At 41.4% G+C, this 16,197-nt stretch overlaps 1 protein-coding gene and 1 pseudogene across 1 annotated transcript; both read right to left on the bottom strand.

Moving 5' to 3' along the window:
- Nucleotides 1–4,791: 4,791 nt before the first annotated feature.
- Nucleotides 4,792–7,084, bottom strand: LOC123652170 (annotated as a pseudogene).
- Nucleotides 6,943–8,807, bottom strand: LOC123652179 (spermatogenesis-associated protein 31D3-like). Its single transcript, XM_045580300.1, has 4 exons — nucleotides 8,785–8,807; nucleotides 8,316–8,371; nucleotides 7,704–7,764; nucleotides 6,943–7,441 (listed from the first exon to the last, which is right to left on the bottom strand). The coding sequence occupies exons 1-4, from the start codon at nucleotides 8,805–8,807 to the stop codon at nucleotides 7,216–7,218; spliced, it is 366 nt and encodes a 121-aa protein (XP_045436256.1). The 3' UTR covers nucleotides 6,943–7,215.
- Nucleotides 8,808–16,197: the final 7,390 nt, after the last annotated feature.

Below are 16,197 nucleotides of genomic sequence, written 5' to 3'. Positions count from 1 at the left end.
TGGCCACTGTCTTTAAGATGAGCCACAGAGTAGAGACATTTCAATATACCAAAAAGGTTGTGCCAGGGCTGATCAAGAGCCCCTGAATGGCAGATGAACAGATTATTGTGACACAATTTCACTGTGGGGGTGAGGGCTAAGGGGCTTGCCCAACTGAAGAAGCCAGGCCGCTTTGATTGCCTGCCTCATTAAGCCTTTATTGGAATTTTTATCTTTAGATAAAGTCAGTAGGGTAAGTAATCTTGGAAGGACACATGTGTTTATATCTCCCTATAGGCAAGGGCACCCAGGGATTAAGTTTAAGGATTCTACTAAACACCCGGGGGTCTGTATATGACAGGCTTGTTAGGAAAGGTCAAGGAATAATTAGAGGTGCCACCTTTGACACTCCCCTAAGTCTTCCCTAAATTGGAATTCCCATAAACAGGGCAGGTGGCCTTCCACACACTTCCCTTTTCTCAGAATGTCCTCCTTACATCTTTCCAACCAAGTCTCTTGTGCTTCCCAACAAGGCAGAAGAACATATTCGGGAGAAAGTACTTTAAAACTGCATTTAGGAGAAACAAAGATGGCAGCATAGATAAACACCTAAGCTGCTGCTTCACACACCAATATCAAAACGACAACTAAAAGACAAAACGGACACCATCCAATACTATAGGAAAGCTGGCTGAGTGGAAATTCTACAATTAGAAGGAAAGAGAAAAGCACATTGATACTCAGAGGAGCTGCAAAAGACTGAGGTATGGAGACGTGGAGAGGATGGGTGACTGAGGGCACAGGTGGCTGAGGGCACATGTGGCTGAATGAGTGGCTGGCTTTCTAAAGCGGAAGGGAGAGGGAAGCTCCCAACTGCACTGAATTCCAGTTCCAGGAGCGTCTCTGGGAATCCAGACTCATTCGAGGGGAATCTGGAATGTCAGGAAAAGAGAGAGCACACTGAGACTCAAGAGAGCTGTGGAAGGCAGAAGTCCAGAGACGTGTGCACAAAGAGAGGACCAGTGGCTGAGGGCACACACAGCTGAGTGCGTGGCTGGCTTTCTAAAGCAGGAGAGAGACAAAGGCTCCCGACTTTGCTGAACTCCAGTTTGGGGCTAGTTTCCGGGAGCCCAGACTCATTCAGGGAAAAACTAGAATGTCTGGCAGTTGGGGAAACTCAAGGGTGGCTTTCTCTCAGATGTGCTTGCAGCGATTACTGAGGGACACTGAGACCCAGAGGCTTCATAGGGCAGGGTTGACAGGAAGCCAAGGCTGTCTGCTCTGCCTTGAGACTCCACCCTATCCAAGCTGAGCAGAGAGGCTTTTGCAATTTTGCAACACTTGTCTCAAAAGGGTTTCTCCAGCACAGAAGTTCTCCCAGCATAGACACAGCTGATCCTCACAACTATTTGGCCTGGAGGTCAATTCCTCCCAGTGATATCGATACCAACAACAATCAAGACTTACCTAGAGCAAGGCTGTGCACACAGTCCACAAAGGGGTGCACCAAAAGTGTCCACCTCAGGTAACTGGGGAGGCAGAGCCACTGGGCCCTATAAGACATGTACCACACAAAGATACTCTACCAACTCAGGGAAGCAACAAAAATGTGGAAACAAAGAAACAGGTCACAAATGAAAGAAATGGAGGAAAGCAAACAACTGGATATATAGTTCAAAACCAGTTATAAGTTTTTTCAAGAATTTCCTAGAAAAGGCTGATAAATTTAGCTGGACCCTCGAGGATATGAAAAAGGACCAAATAGAAATTAAACATGCACTGACTGAAATAAAAAATATTATACAGAGACCTAACAGCAGACTAGAGGACTACAAGAAACAAGTCAAAGATTTGAAATAAAAAGAAGCAAAAAACACCCAATCAGAAAAGCAAAAATATTCCAAAAATTAGAAGATAGTGTAAGGAGTGTCTGGGACAACCTCTAGCATACCAACATCAGAATTATGGAGGTGCCAGGAGAAGCGAGAACAAGATACTGAAAACCTATTTGAAGAAATAATGACTGAAAACTTCCCCCACCCGGTGAAAGAAATAGACTTACAAGTTCAGGAAGCATACAGAACCCCAAACTAAAGGAATCCAAAGAGGACCACACCAAGACACATCATAATTAGAATCACAAGAGCAAAAGACAAAGAGAGAATATTAAAAGAAGCAAGAGAAAAACAGTTAATTACCTACAAGGGAGCACCCATATGATCGTCAGCTGATTTCTCAACAGAAATTACGTAGGCCAACAAATACATATACATATCTATCAACAAGTGAATCTAAAAATCAAGTGAATAAAAAATCTGATGAACAGAATAAACTGGTGAATATAATAGTCATGGGCATAGAAAGGGAGTGGACTGACAATTCTTGAGAGGAAAGAGTTGTTGGGGGTGTGGAAAGAGACTGGACAAAAATTTTACACATATGGATGAGGACAGTGGGGAGGAGTTAAGGAAAGAGGGTGGGGTGGGAACCAGGTGGAGGAGAACTATAGGGGGAAAAGGGAACAATCTGAAAATAAAGATTTATTAAATTTAAAAAACTGCATTTAAAATAACCAAGATATTCACCATTCACACAACAAACTTTTATTGAATTCTACTATGTAGTATTTCTAGAAGAAATATTAACATTATAAGGCCTTGTCTCTGCCCTCAGTCAGGTCTTAGTGCAATAAGAGAGACCTGCCTACAACTTTAATGAAGTGATATAAATTAGGAAAAAAATAAGAATAAAACACAAAACAGAGATGAAGAAGTAATTAAATTTTGTGCAAGGATGGAGATGAGAGAGGGATGGAGGAAAACCTTAGAATTGGTACCAACACAGGTGGGCACTTTCTCATCCTCCTCATCATTGTCCTCTTCTTCCTATCTTAGACTCTTAGAGCAATTATTGGTTCACAGTAGACATAGCAGAAAGTGAAAAGTTGTTCACATGCTTATAAGTATGGAATAATTGTTTTTGGAATGAATAAATGATTTCCAATTAGTTCTGGGGCACCAGTAGAAATGACTGTAAGATTTAATCCAATAGTGATCAATGACTTATAGGAAGACGTTTCTGGAAAAACACAGAGCTTAAATTTTTTATAAAGAGGTTTCAAAAGGAGACTAGGTGGGCCACTTTTGTTGTTGCTATTTTTCCTTGACACTCAGGATTTACAAGGCTTACTGGGGGGAAAAAACTACCTCAAGTGCTGTATAGGACAGTCATTACATTTTTGTGTTTCATTCTGAACAAGTGGGGTTGGCTCCCCTATGGACCTTTATAGTACAGGTAGATATGTGCTCAGGTTTGGCAAGAGAGAGCATTTCATAGAAGTCCAGGATGAGACCTAGAACATCTGTGGTGCATAGTCTAGAACTCATCTCTGTTTCATGAGCTGCATGTGTTTTGTGGGAGATTTATTATAACACCCTTAAAACCATGACATCTCCATCCTATAGGTAAAATGTCTACACTAAAGCCAAGATCTTGCACATTTACATCAAGCATGGATGGAAGGAAGCACCAAGATCCCCAAAGACTGGGATGCCATATTTAATCACATCCCTGCAAATATTATTTTAGTGCTCAAGGAATAGCCCATGCCTTTTCGGTGTGAGGCATCATTAGACTGTGCAGTATTCTGGTCAGCCAAGGCAGGTCAGGCTTATGTCAGCTCAAGGAAGATTGGAGCGAGACAGGATCACACTGTGTGGATGATGGGAAATAACCTCTGTCCTACCAGCAAGATCACTCTTTCTCCCCTTCAGTCGTTCTTACCTTATTGCTTAGTCTAGATATTTTTAGATTTTTCCCCCCTGGGAGGTAGATATCTGCCTGGTTAACATTCATCCCAGTGGCAGTTGAGTAATGTTTTTGCTCAGAAAAAAAATTAAAATAAAAAAATCATAAATCCCACAGCCTATAGAAATATCCTGAGTTAAGAACCACTTCCCAAGATGACTTTTAAAATGGAGAATACTTTGGAGTCAAGGCTAAAATATGCTTCCCCAAATATTAACATGACCCAAGAGACAGATCTTTAACCAGATCTGTGCTGTTCCTATACCCTTCCCCAGTCAGGCCAGGACCTACTGCAGCCATATTCCACAAACACTCCCATTCAGGGTTCACCACCTGTGGGATCCTCTGTTCACTGACTTCTAAATAATAATTAACCCACTGTGTCTTCTTCACTGATAGTTTCTGAAAAATATACTTGTCCTTGATCTTCAGATACAGAGGCCTGTCTTATCTACTTTTGAGAGGATATAAAGTTTTCCCTGAGAGGGCGGGAAGGTGTGGGATGCTCTGCATGCTCATAAAGGCTAAGCTAAAAGGCAGGAGACAGAGTCTATCTCCTCAGCCCCGTCAGGAATGAAGTGAGCTTTGGCAGGGGGTGCATATCTATTTTTTAATAAGAGTTATAAGAGATGGTCACTTGATCAGCTAAAGGAAGCATTCAGGAACTAAACTAACTTCTCCTTCGTTTTTCCAAGCACAAGCCCTGAGATTCCCCAAACCCATGACCCCAACATAGTACACAGAGAAAACATTACTCTGAGAAATATTTATTGGGGCAAATCAATATTCTCCACATTAGCAGGAATTATTTTGTGGTAGAGAAGTCCTTCCCATACAAAAGATCCAGAATCATTTTTTAAATCATAGAGACGGACCTCTGAACACCTTGGCTACAGCAGTGGTGAGAGCAGCAAGAGGCCACTGGGCAGCTATAGGCCTGCAAGTGAGGCACTGTCCCTTTGGGGGCATAGATTGGGGTTGCTTCTGACATAATAGCTGCTCTTTTCATGCCACAGCTTTCTGGGGGTGTCTGTCCTTGTCTCTGAACACAGCTTCTTGGCCTTAGGACTTCGTATTTGTCACTTGACAGGAGAGAGCCCTGGAGTTGAAAGAATGCCCCTGGACAGGCTCTGCCTAGACACACACTGCTGCCTTCTGCTGTGTTTCCCCAACATCACTGCAGAAGGAAGGGGCTCTTGAGGTCAGGTGATATCTACTACTTGCCGAGGCCTCTGTTTCTCCTCTAGGAAATCCCCAATGTCTGCTCTACTTTTAACTGGGCCTCTGCTCTGCACAGATGATACTGGGCTGCTTTTTTCCTGGAAGTTTTATTGCTGTTTGCATTTCACAATATCTCGGGATGAAGCCATTGAAAGCAAGTGGTTTATTTTATTTCTGAACAGGCCTTCAGGAGGAGACTGTGCCTTCTGTGATGGGGCCTGAGCCTCTCCTTTAATGGCAGGTCCTGAGTAGGAAATATCTTCCTTCCAGGTTGGGATGTTCCCAAGCCTGCCTTCCCTCCACCAAGCTCTTCTGATGTGGAGCCTGTGGGCCTCACTTTCTTTGCAGCTGCTGGGAGATTTTTATCTTGATACAACCTTGAGACATTCTTAAGGACACAAGGCTCCTGCCACTGCTTCATACTGACTCCTCTGTTCACCAAATGGACATGCAGCACCTGGTGAGCTGCCCCATCCACACTAGAGACACCCTGAACATGAGTCAGGGAGGCTATCTAAATCAAGCTGTCTGAGGCCATTGGCCTTGGGCCTGGCTCTGCTTCCTCTTCTTAAATTTCCACTTTAACTCAGCACCTAATTGCTTCTGAGAGTTGCTGATTTAGAATCTTTAGAACTGATGTTTTTTGATGGGAGGCATTTAGTTGTGATAGTAATTACTCCTTTACTCTGACTCACATTTATCCTTTGGGAGTTTCCCTGATTGCTGGTTGTCAAGAGATAACTCATTTTGGGTTGAAGAGCATCAAGCTCTTCATCCTTGGACATGGAGATAGGTTGGGCATGGAGACAGGTTCTGATTTCTTCATCTCTTTGCCCTGACTGGAATTTACACTTTTCCGTTGGCTCATGTCAGACCCAGGATTGCCTTATGGGAAGCTTTGTGGGGAGAATGTTGGCTCTTGGAGGGTGTCTCTGACTTGCTTTGCCAGTGATGCTGTTTGTGAAAGGCAGAAGTGACTGTCCAGCATCCTGAATTTTCTGAACTTCCTCTGTCAGCCCATGGGGAATATCAGAGGCTGACCTTATCAGGGTCCCCTGTCCTTCCTTGCCCACAAATAAGGTGGCAGGGTGAGGATGATTCAGAGTTTCAGAGCTTCCTTGAAGGGACATGTAGCCCTATGACTTGGAGCCCACCTCATAAATCAGGTTGGCTGAGGAGGAAGATTTGGAATCATACATGGAATTGGAGAAAACAATTTTCAATTGAAAGATCTCTATGGATTCAAGGTCTTTGGTGAGAATCCCCCTCACCATCCTCAAACATAGTAATGTGGGCTTCCAGAATTTGCTGTGAATCAGACTCAAGTAAAGCTCCTGAAACATGTTCAGGGAGGATTCCCCACCCACTGATGGTGTTAAATTTTTCTGTTTTATTTCATGTGGGATTTCACATAAAGTGTCTGCCGGATAACAAGCCATGAAGTATGCCCAGTCACAGGGAGTTGAACCTCATTGATTTCCTCTGACTTCTTGCTCAAGTGTATTTTCTGGGCATTTTCTTGTTGTCTCTGACTTACACTCTGCCCTAATACCATTGAATTTTTCCAGAGACTCATTATGTAGCTGTTTAGATCTTTCTCAGAGTCATACTCCACATCCTGTACTTGATTAAAATTACATTGTGCCAAGATGGACAGCAGTGGGTCTTTGACAGGAGCTTTCTGAGAGGAAATGTGTGAAATCTACATGCTTGGATGGTCAGTGCCTTGAGGGGCATAAGTGGCCAATGCTCCAGTAATGTCTGAAGATGAGTTCTCCAGAGCAGGCTTGGATGAGATGTGAATGGGTTTAGGTTGAGTCACAGTTAAACTGTAGTGTGTTGCTGGTGAAACAGACAAGGTTTGTGGCATATGATGATAAGAGACGGATTCTGTGGAATTACCTTTCTGGGCCAAATCTGGGAAGGGGTTGATATCTTGGTTAATAAAGAAGTCAACAAAGATGATCTTCAGGGTCAGAGGCTTCTGGGTGAACAGCAGCACCCGTAGTCTTAGTACCAGGTGCTAGGGAAAAGGTTTATGATAAGAATGATGATGCACTGGAAATTCAGCTATCATGGGAGGTAAAATATCTGCTGGCAGAGTGTGAGCTGGCGATGATTTTAATGGGAAATGACCAAAGGAAGTCGCTGGTTTAGGGGAGAGAATGGAGGAGTGTGTTGGGAAATGCTCAGGCAGATGAGGTGATATTAGATCTCCTGGAGGGACTGCTGAGAAGGTGGGGAATGGATGAATGATGGCTCAATCACAGGAGATGCAGAAGCCAAAAGGGACACAGAGAGAGTAGCATCTTCCAGGGCCAATGAGGACAGCAGCTGATCCATCTTAGCAGTTGCATCATTACACACCTCACAGGTGGGGTCTGGACATAACAGCTGACGAAAGCGGATGGTATAATGATGATGGCCGAGGGGGCTGTAGGAGATAGGAGGTAGTCAGGACTAGAACAATAATAGAGGATCTAATGACCTGGTGTGGTTGGGGCCACCTGAATCCTGTTGCCCCTTCACATTGCCCCACATCCATGACTTCACAATGCACTCAATAGCAATTGCCCTAAAGCCTCCTTCATATACTAATCCTATGGCAACCCCAATCCATGACTATAGAAAGCTGCACTAAAATTGCGTAGAATATACTAAAGAGGGATCAGGGGAGGGGAATAAAAGTTTCTCACCTTTTAAGGAGAGAAATCAGCATCTTTTTATCCTCTTCTTCCCTCTGGGAGTATCTTCTATCTGGGAAGCCAGGAGTGTGTGTTATATGTGGTAAAGGTGTAGAATCCTAGCAATTATAGAGTCCCTATATGGGAGACCATTGGGATATTAGACTCTGAAAGCCCCATGAGTCAGTAATTGAGACCAAATATCAATGATAGTATTAATTTGATTCCCATATGTGTTGAGTATTAATTTGGTTCCCATATGTGTTGATTCATTTATAAAGTGCTTACACATATATTATCTGATGGCCAAAACCATTCTGTCACAGAGCAGGGCCTATGTCAAAAAGAAATCCGATAATTCTGAAGTTCCACTCTGGTTACCTACTGGGCAATACCCCATTGCCCAGGGCCATCAATACTTCATACCCATGAACAGCAAAGCAGGGAATCTGAGAAGTGCCTCAGGTTCTCACTGTCTTCCCATAAACCTCTCCTCTGAGGCCACTATACTGAGACGAACTGTGTCGAGTAACTGACTTCATAGAGATCATGAAACTGGTTCCTCATGGAAAGGAGAGAAAGGGTCAATCTTAGGGAGCTCACATAGACGGAGCAGAACCTTACCTGTCTGTGTCTCCCTCTTCCTCCTCCTCTTGGCTCTGTCCTGACACTGACACTGAGAATGAAAGCAAAGAATGGGAGGTTGGGACTCATTTCTGTCACTCCTCTCCCTAGAAACTCAGACATTTAATTATCCTGAATAATATAACTAATTAATTGAACTTTGTATTCCTTCTTTTTGTCAAATTTTCAATATGTAAAATGTTTTCAGTTTTATGTTTTTTAAAAACTCAAAGAATGTCCCTAACCAGTTTGGTTCAGAGGATAGAGCATTGGCCTTTGGACTAAAAGGTCCCATATTTGATTTCCAGGCAAGGGCATGTACCTTGGTTATGGGCACATCCCCAGAGTGGGTGTGCAGGAAGCAGCCGATTGGTATTTCTCTCTCATCGATGTTTTTAACTCTCCGTCTCCCTTCCTCTCTGTAAAAAATCAATAAAATATAAAAATAAAAAATCAATAACCTCAAAGAATGTTTGTATCCATGAGGTTCATGGTTGATCCTCAGTCATTAGTCCTGTGCTTAAGAAGGGCATAAAAACTCATCTCTGCTCCCTTAGATAGGACCCTGTGACCTGGGACAGATCTCCAGCTCCTGCCTCTGCGTAGAGGCTCCTAAGTGCTCAGCACTACTTTCCTGATCAGCCCAAGGAAGGGATGTTCCAGTGATGCCTGACATAGGAATATGACTCAAGAGAAGTGCGATGGAATTCTGAACTCCATCAGAGATTCCAAACGCAATTCAGGGCCATTCAGGCACTATTTTGAGTTCTATTTAGGAATTCTCCACCATACCCAGATGGTCTGTGAGCTTCAGAGGGTAGCCTAAGTCCTCCCTGAACCCCTAGCCCTGCCAGTTCTCTTCCCTTAGAAGATTGATGTTCTGTTCCTTGCTCAGACATCCCATCTTAGGTATCTCTCTGACCCAACTTAACTCATTTATAAATGTGGGACTAGAAATGGAAATAAAAAATCTCTTTTGGGGCTCATGAAGGGTTCCTTACCTTTTGTTTATATTCATTTTTCCAGAAGATTTTGGTTAATAGAATTTTCACCAGAAAAGGGAAGAAGAGGAGGAGCAACCCCAACACACAGAGGTAAGTTAGGGCCCAGTAACAATCTAAAGATTCTGAGCAGAAGCTCAGATAAAGCTCTGAGAGGCTATTCAGAAATAGGCTGAAAGTCATTTTCTGAATGGCAATGCTGCCTGAGGCAGCTGAGCTCTGAAGGTGCAGACTCTTGATTTATAGCCAGGCCTGCATCACAGAGCACTGAGGCGTCACAAAGGGTTTCTGAGTGTGGGGGAGGGTGCACCTTCCAGAAGGTAAGTTTAAGGACTCTCCCCAACCCACCAACCTAGAAGATCCCTCCACTCATCTGGGGCCTCTGGTCCCTCTGCCCTACCCTGCCATGCTATTTTCCAACCCACTTTGTATCATATATATTTACCTTAATGAATATTTAGCTTGTTCCATCTGTAACCTCATAATTACCTGATATTCTATTTAATGTTTGAAGGTTTTTACTTGGGTCACCAAATCCAGTACTTTGAATGTCTGAAATAGTGCTAGAATATTTGCTTGTACTCAGACATTTACACTCAGGAACATGTATGTCTTCAAATCTGTCTTTCCTATACAATATTTTTGCATTACCTGAACCTATGTACAGGACTTAAAGTTATTTTACATTTTTTTATTTTTGCAATGAAATACACAATTTTATTGTTTCAGTAAGTTATAAATCAATAATAAAATTTTAAAATGTGATCTCTCCCAGGAATACATCTCACATATTTTACATATTTCTAACCCCTAGATTTTGCAGTAAGCTCTCTCAGGGCATTTTAGCATGGAGGTGGACAAGCTGGTGGTTAGTAGAGTCAGATCACTATTCAACCCCAATTAGGGTACATCACCATACAGTCTAGTCCAGATTTCATACTGTACTTGGTTATATTTTCACCAAGGAGAAGTATTTTTCAGAACTTCTGCTAGAATACTATGCTTCTATTTGAGGAGGCACATCAGAGAAGTCATTAGTTTAGGATTCTCATAGGGTCTCAGTTTTCTAGGGAGGGTCCTCATTGCTCTCTCACTCCCATCCTGATCACTGTCCCTAGAATGAGCCACAGGCTGCAGACATTTCAGGGTACCAAAATGGCAGAAAAACACATTCTGGGGCAAAATACATTAAAACTTTAGTTAAAGCTAGCTGCATGGCACTCAACATTTGTACAACAAACTTTTATTGAATTCTATTATGTATATTTCTAGTAGAAAATATTAACAAAATAAGGCATTGTCTATGTACTCAGGCAGGTCTTGTGCATAAGAGAAACCTACAAACAACTCTGATGAAGTAATAATTATGAAAAAAGTAGGCATAAGAATTCAAAACATAGATAAAATAATTGGTTAAATGTTGTGCAAAGAGGCAGAGGAGAAAGGGATCAGGGAAAAAACTTCAGAGTTGGTGCCAACTGAGATAGGCATTATGAGGTCTCCTCCTTCCCATTCCTCTTCGTCCTCATCATTATCCTCCTCTCCATCCCTCTTTAGATTTTATTTTTAGATTTACAGTTTTAGGTTCACAGCAAATAAAGCAGAAAATACAAAGTTTTTGATTGCCCTCTAACATCACACCACACACACACAACATCTTCCTCACTATTAATATTCAGCACCAGATTGGGACATTTGTTAAACTGAATCTCCATAGATAAATCATTATCAGCTTGCATCCATAATTTAGATTATGGTTCACACTTGGTGTCATGTGTCATATATACTTTGGGTTTGGATCCGTGTATGATGCCATGTATTTACTATTGTAGTATTGTACAGAGTAGGGTCCTTGGTCTAAAAATTCTGTCTGCTCTGCCTGTATATCCCATTCTTTACCCTAACACCTGGAAACCACTGAACCTTTTACTATATCTTGAATTCTGCCATTTCCAGAATTTTATCTGGGGGGACTAATACAATCTGTAGCCTTTTCAGAATGACTTCTTTCACCTAATAATATGCGTTTAAGATCCCTCCATGTTTCTGAGCATAATGGTATGAAACTTTAAACCAATCACAAGAAATAAACTAACACACAAAGACATGAAAGCTAAATAACATGTTACTAAACAATAAATGACTTAGCAATGAGATCAAGGAAGAAATTTAAATATACCTTGAAAGAAATGAAAATGAGAACACAACAACCTCAAATCAATGGGACACAGCAAAGGCAGTCTTAAGAGGGAAAGTCATAGCATTATAGGCTTATCTCAAGAAACAAGAAAATTCTAAAATAAACAATCTAACTTTACACTTAAAAGAACTTGAAAAAGTGAGTAGTAGAAAGGAATAATGATGAGAGTAGGAATAAACAAAATAGAGTCTTAAAAAAAAAAACAGTATGAAAGTTCAATGAAACCAAAAGCTGTTTCTTTGAAAATATAAACAATACTGACCAACCTTTAATAAACTCAACAAAAAAAGAGAGAAAACCCAAATAAATAATATCAGAATTGAAAGAGGAGAAGTAACAACTGGCACATAAGCCTCACAAAGGTTTGTAAGGAATTATTATGAACAACTATATGCCAACAAATTAGACATTCATAGAAACAGACAATCTTCCAAAATTGAATCAGGAAGAATTAGAAAATAAGAATAGACAAATTGTATAACTAGTGAACCTAAAGCAGTAATTAAAAAAAACAAACAAACAAACAAAAAACACCACAAAACTCCCAACAAACAAAGTTTTGGACTGGATGGCTTCATAGGCGAACATCACCGTTCAAAAAAGAACTATCATATATCCTCAAACTATTTTTAAAAATTCAAGAAGAAGGAAGACTCCCAAGCTCATTTTATAAGGTAAGCATTATCCTAATTCTAAAACCAGATAAAGACACTACAATGAAAGAAATTATAGGCCAAAATCTCTGATGAACATAGATGCTAAAATTCTCAACAAAATATTAGCAAGCTGAATCCAGCAATACATTAAAAAGATCATACACCATGATGAAGTTTGACTTATTATGGGGGTGCAAGGTTAGTACAATATCTGAAAATCAATAAACATGATATACCACATAAACAACATGAAGGATGAAATAGTCCCTATTGGCCCTCTGTTTCTTTCTGGAGAAATAATCTCATATCGCCTCTCCTCCAAATGCCTTTCCCTTCTTCTTTGGATGCTCCAATCTCTTAATTTTATTAACTAAAAAATCTTTCAGGAGACTGTGCCTCCTGTGATAAGGTCTGGGGAGACTTGCTCCCAAACTTCTCCTCTAACATGTCTTGAGCCCACCTTAGAAATCAGGTTGTTTGAGGACAAAGAATTGGACTGAAACAAGGAATGTGATGAAATAACTTTCAATTTAAAGTTCCTATGATTCAAGGAAGGCCCCACACCATCCTCAAATAAAACTTGGTAACGTGGGCTTCCAGTATCTACTGTGCACTGGAATTAAGGAAGGAATGTGTTCAGGCAGTTTTTTCCACCTACTGATAGTGCCAAATTTCTCTGTTTTATTTTGATGTGGAATTGAATCCACAGAAAGTATATGCTGGATAACATGTCATAGACTATGTATGCACAGTTGCAGGTAGCTGACCCTCATTGATTTCCTCAGAATTCTTGCTCAAGTGTACTTTCAGGGCATTTTCTGGTTGTCTCTGACTTACATTCTGCCCTAACACCATTGAATTTGCTTCTCAGAGAGTCTTATCATGTATCTAGGCCTTTCTCAGAATCATATGCTACAACCTTTCTGAAGAGCTGTCTCATCACTCAACAGATGATATATTTTCAACTGAGCTGCCTTCTCATCCTTTTTCTTGTTGTCCTCTAGCTGAAGCATTTCTGAGTCCCTCTCATAGAAGCTTCTTTGTTTGCCTAATCCAACATTTAGATTTTTGCTACTCTAACCCTTATACACAGAAATTCATTAAAGGATATACTTTTTCTTTGACTCAGATATCTCTGAACAATTGCTCAGAAGCCTCTTCAGTGACAAAGACTCATGGATCCCTCAGAGCAGGCCCCACCAGTGTTGGATGAGCCTCTTTCAAAGGTGATGCTTTAGTTTCTCCCGAGGTTCACTGCTGAGAGGAAACTCTACAGTAAGGATGGAGATTGAAACATGGGCCTGGGAGCACCAGCAGTAAGGAGAGTTGGAAGCTGAAGGACAAAATTCTTCCTGAGATTTTTGGACCACACAGGGTAAACTCCACAAACTTTCCTGTTGTTTCTGCAGCACAGTCCATACCAGAAAAGGTGGAACAGTCTGATCCATTCAGGAATCTATAGAAATACACTCCACAGCTACTAATCTGGGATATAGGACTTCATGGTAGGATTGGGCATGGGCATTGAAGATGGACATGCGGGTTGGATCTGAGTGAGAGGTAGGGACTGGGTTTGGGGAAGGGTTTGAGGCAATAGTTATGGATGGACCTCAGGTAAGAATGCAGGTAGAGGGAAGGGAAGTACTAGAGATTCTTGGCCTGAAGATGCATTTGAGATTTTATTGAAAATACATGTTGAGGAATAGCTACCTGAGACATTGGGTGCAAAATACAAGGACTTCCTATGCAGAGAAGGAAGATCACCAAAAATCTACATATGTACATTTTTGCTAAATGGTCTTCCCAAATCTTAGGCTATGAGTACAATGGATGGACAGGAAGTTCTTTTGATTTTTCTTTGTTGCTCCAGAAAGGAAGGGGCACTATTGAGTCATGCTCATCAGCAATGGAATTTATCACTTTTCCTGAAGAATTTAGATTGTAGTCTGACTTAAATTGTTTTGGAAAAGAATCTTTTTTCTTTTTCTTTTCCTCCATATAAGGAACTCATCTCTCTTTTGCACTTGTCTTTCCAGGAGTGTTAGCACATCAGGGCTGAGAAATGACAAGTGTCCAAGTTTGGCTACAGGGTCTCCCACAGAAGAGGTCTTTATAAAATTGAGGGCAAGAGCTTTGTGGTTGAAATCACATTGTCTTTGGCAATAGCATGCTGACAAGTAAAGTCTGAAATTGGGTGTCAGTGCCTTGTGTTACAGAAGTGAACAATGTCCCATGGCTGTCCAGGGATGAGTTCTCCAGAGCAGGCTTGGAAGAGATATGAATGAATTTAGGTTGAGTCACAGTTAAACTGTAGTGTGGTGGTGGTGAAACAGACAAGGTTGGTGGTACATGAAGATAAGTGGGATTCACTGAATGGGCCAAATATGAAAAGGGGTACTATTTAGATAATGGAGGAATAAAGAAATATTGTATTTAGGGTCAGAGGACTTTCTGGTTGGACAACAGTGTCTGTAATCTGAGTATCGTGTGATGGGAGAAAAGGTATAAAAAGAGTTTGGAGTGGGAAATTGTCAGTTGGGAATTTGGATTCTAAGGAAGGAAAAGGCACTTGAGGCAAAGTTTGACCCAGAGCTGAGGTTGATATAAAATTACCCAAGGGAGTAATTGGGTGAGGGCAATGTTTTTCAACCTTTTTCATCTCTTGGCACTCATAAATTAATTACTAAAATTCTACAGCACACTAAAAAAATATATGTTTTGCCAATCTGACAAAAAAGGCATAATTTTGATCCATTCACAACAGGTAGCTACTGTTGTGTTGGCTATTATATATTTTTATTTGACAATATAAGGGAAAAGAGGCCAATCCCCTTGACTAAATAGGCAGGTATTGCATATTTTAAAAATTCATGTGGCACACCAGTGTGCATCTGACAACATATCAGTGGGCTAAGTCATACCCGTTGGGTTAGGGAAGAGAATCGGGCTTGGGGGTTACAAAAGTCTCAGGCAAAAGAAGTGGTGTGGTATTAGGTCTCCTGGAAGGAGTGCTGAAAAGTCAGGTGACTAAGAGAACAACATCTCAGTCAGAGGAGCAGCATCTTCCAGGGCCAATGAGGATAGAAGTTGATCTATTTCAGTGGTTGTATTATTACACACCTCACAGGAGAGGTCTGGGCATAACTGCCGATGAAAGTGGATGGCACCATGATGCTGGCCCAGGGAGCTGTGGGAGACAGGAGATACAAAGCTGCAGCCAGTACCAGAACAAGGAAAGAAGGACCTACTGGTGTGGTGGGATGGGGCCATCTGAAGCCTGCTGCCCCTTTATATTGCCCTGCATTCATGAATTCACAATGCACTCATTCCAAAGCTTCCGCTCACGTCTCCATTCCTTTGGCAACCCTCTCCCATGACTTTGGAAGGCTGCACTGAATCTCTGGAGGTGCATAGAACATGCTAAAGAGGAATCAGGGAAGAGAAGAAAGATTTCTCACCTTTTAAGGGGATAAGTCAGCATCTTTTTACCCTCTTCTTCCCTCTAGTAGTATCTGCAACCTGGGAAACCAGGAGAGTAGGTTATATGAGGAGAAGGTGTTTAATCCCAGTTGTTATAGGGGAGTCCCTTTATGGGAAACCATTGAGATATTAGACTCTGAAAGCCCCAATGAGTCATCAGATGATGTCAAATGTCAATGATCATAAGGTTCCCCTGTGTGTTGCTTCATTTATAAAGTACTTTCACATACATTATCTTATTTGATGCTCAAAACCACTCTGTGGAACAGAAGTCAAAGTCTTTTTACAAGGTCAGGAGACAGAAATGCTGATTTTTGATACCTACTGGGCAACACCCTCTGCCCAAGCTCATCACTGCTTCATACCCGGGGACAGCAAAGCAAGGAATCTGAGAAGTGTCTCAGGTTATGACTGTCTTCCCAAGAGCCTCTCTTCTGAGGTTTTTTTTGTTTGTTTGTTTGTTTGATTTTTTAGAGGGACTGTGCCTAGCAACTGACATCATAGAAATCATGAACCTAGTTCCTCATGGGAAGGAGAAAGAGTTA

This window comes from Pipistrellus kuhlii, unplaced genomic scaffold, assembly GCF_014108245.1.
Source record: "Pipistrellus kuhlii isolate mPipKuh1 unplaced genomic scaffold, mPipKuh1.p scaffold_m20_p_12, whole genome shotgun sequence".
Lineage (NCBI taxonomy): Eukaryota > Metazoa > Chordata > Mammalia > Chiroptera > Vespertilionidae > Pipistrellus > Pipistrellus kuhlii.
The sequence above is the reverse complement of the archived record's forward strand: the minus strand, read 5'-3'. Positions and strand labels throughout refer to the sequence as shown.

Excerpts from the sequence above, each read along its gene's own strand:
- LOC123652179 (XM_045580300.1), bottom strand. The coding sequence starts at position 8,807 with ATGAACCTCATGGATACAAACAT. Across the intron at positions 8,372-8,784 it reads AACCTCATGGATACAAACAT|TCAGTGTCAGTGTCAGGACA; the intron begins TCTTTGAGGTTA and ends TTGCTTTCATTC. Across the intron at positions 7,765-8,315 it reads GAAGAGGGAGACACAGACAG|ATAGAAGATACTCCCAGAGG; the intron begins GTAAGGTTCTGC and ends CTGGCTTCCCAG.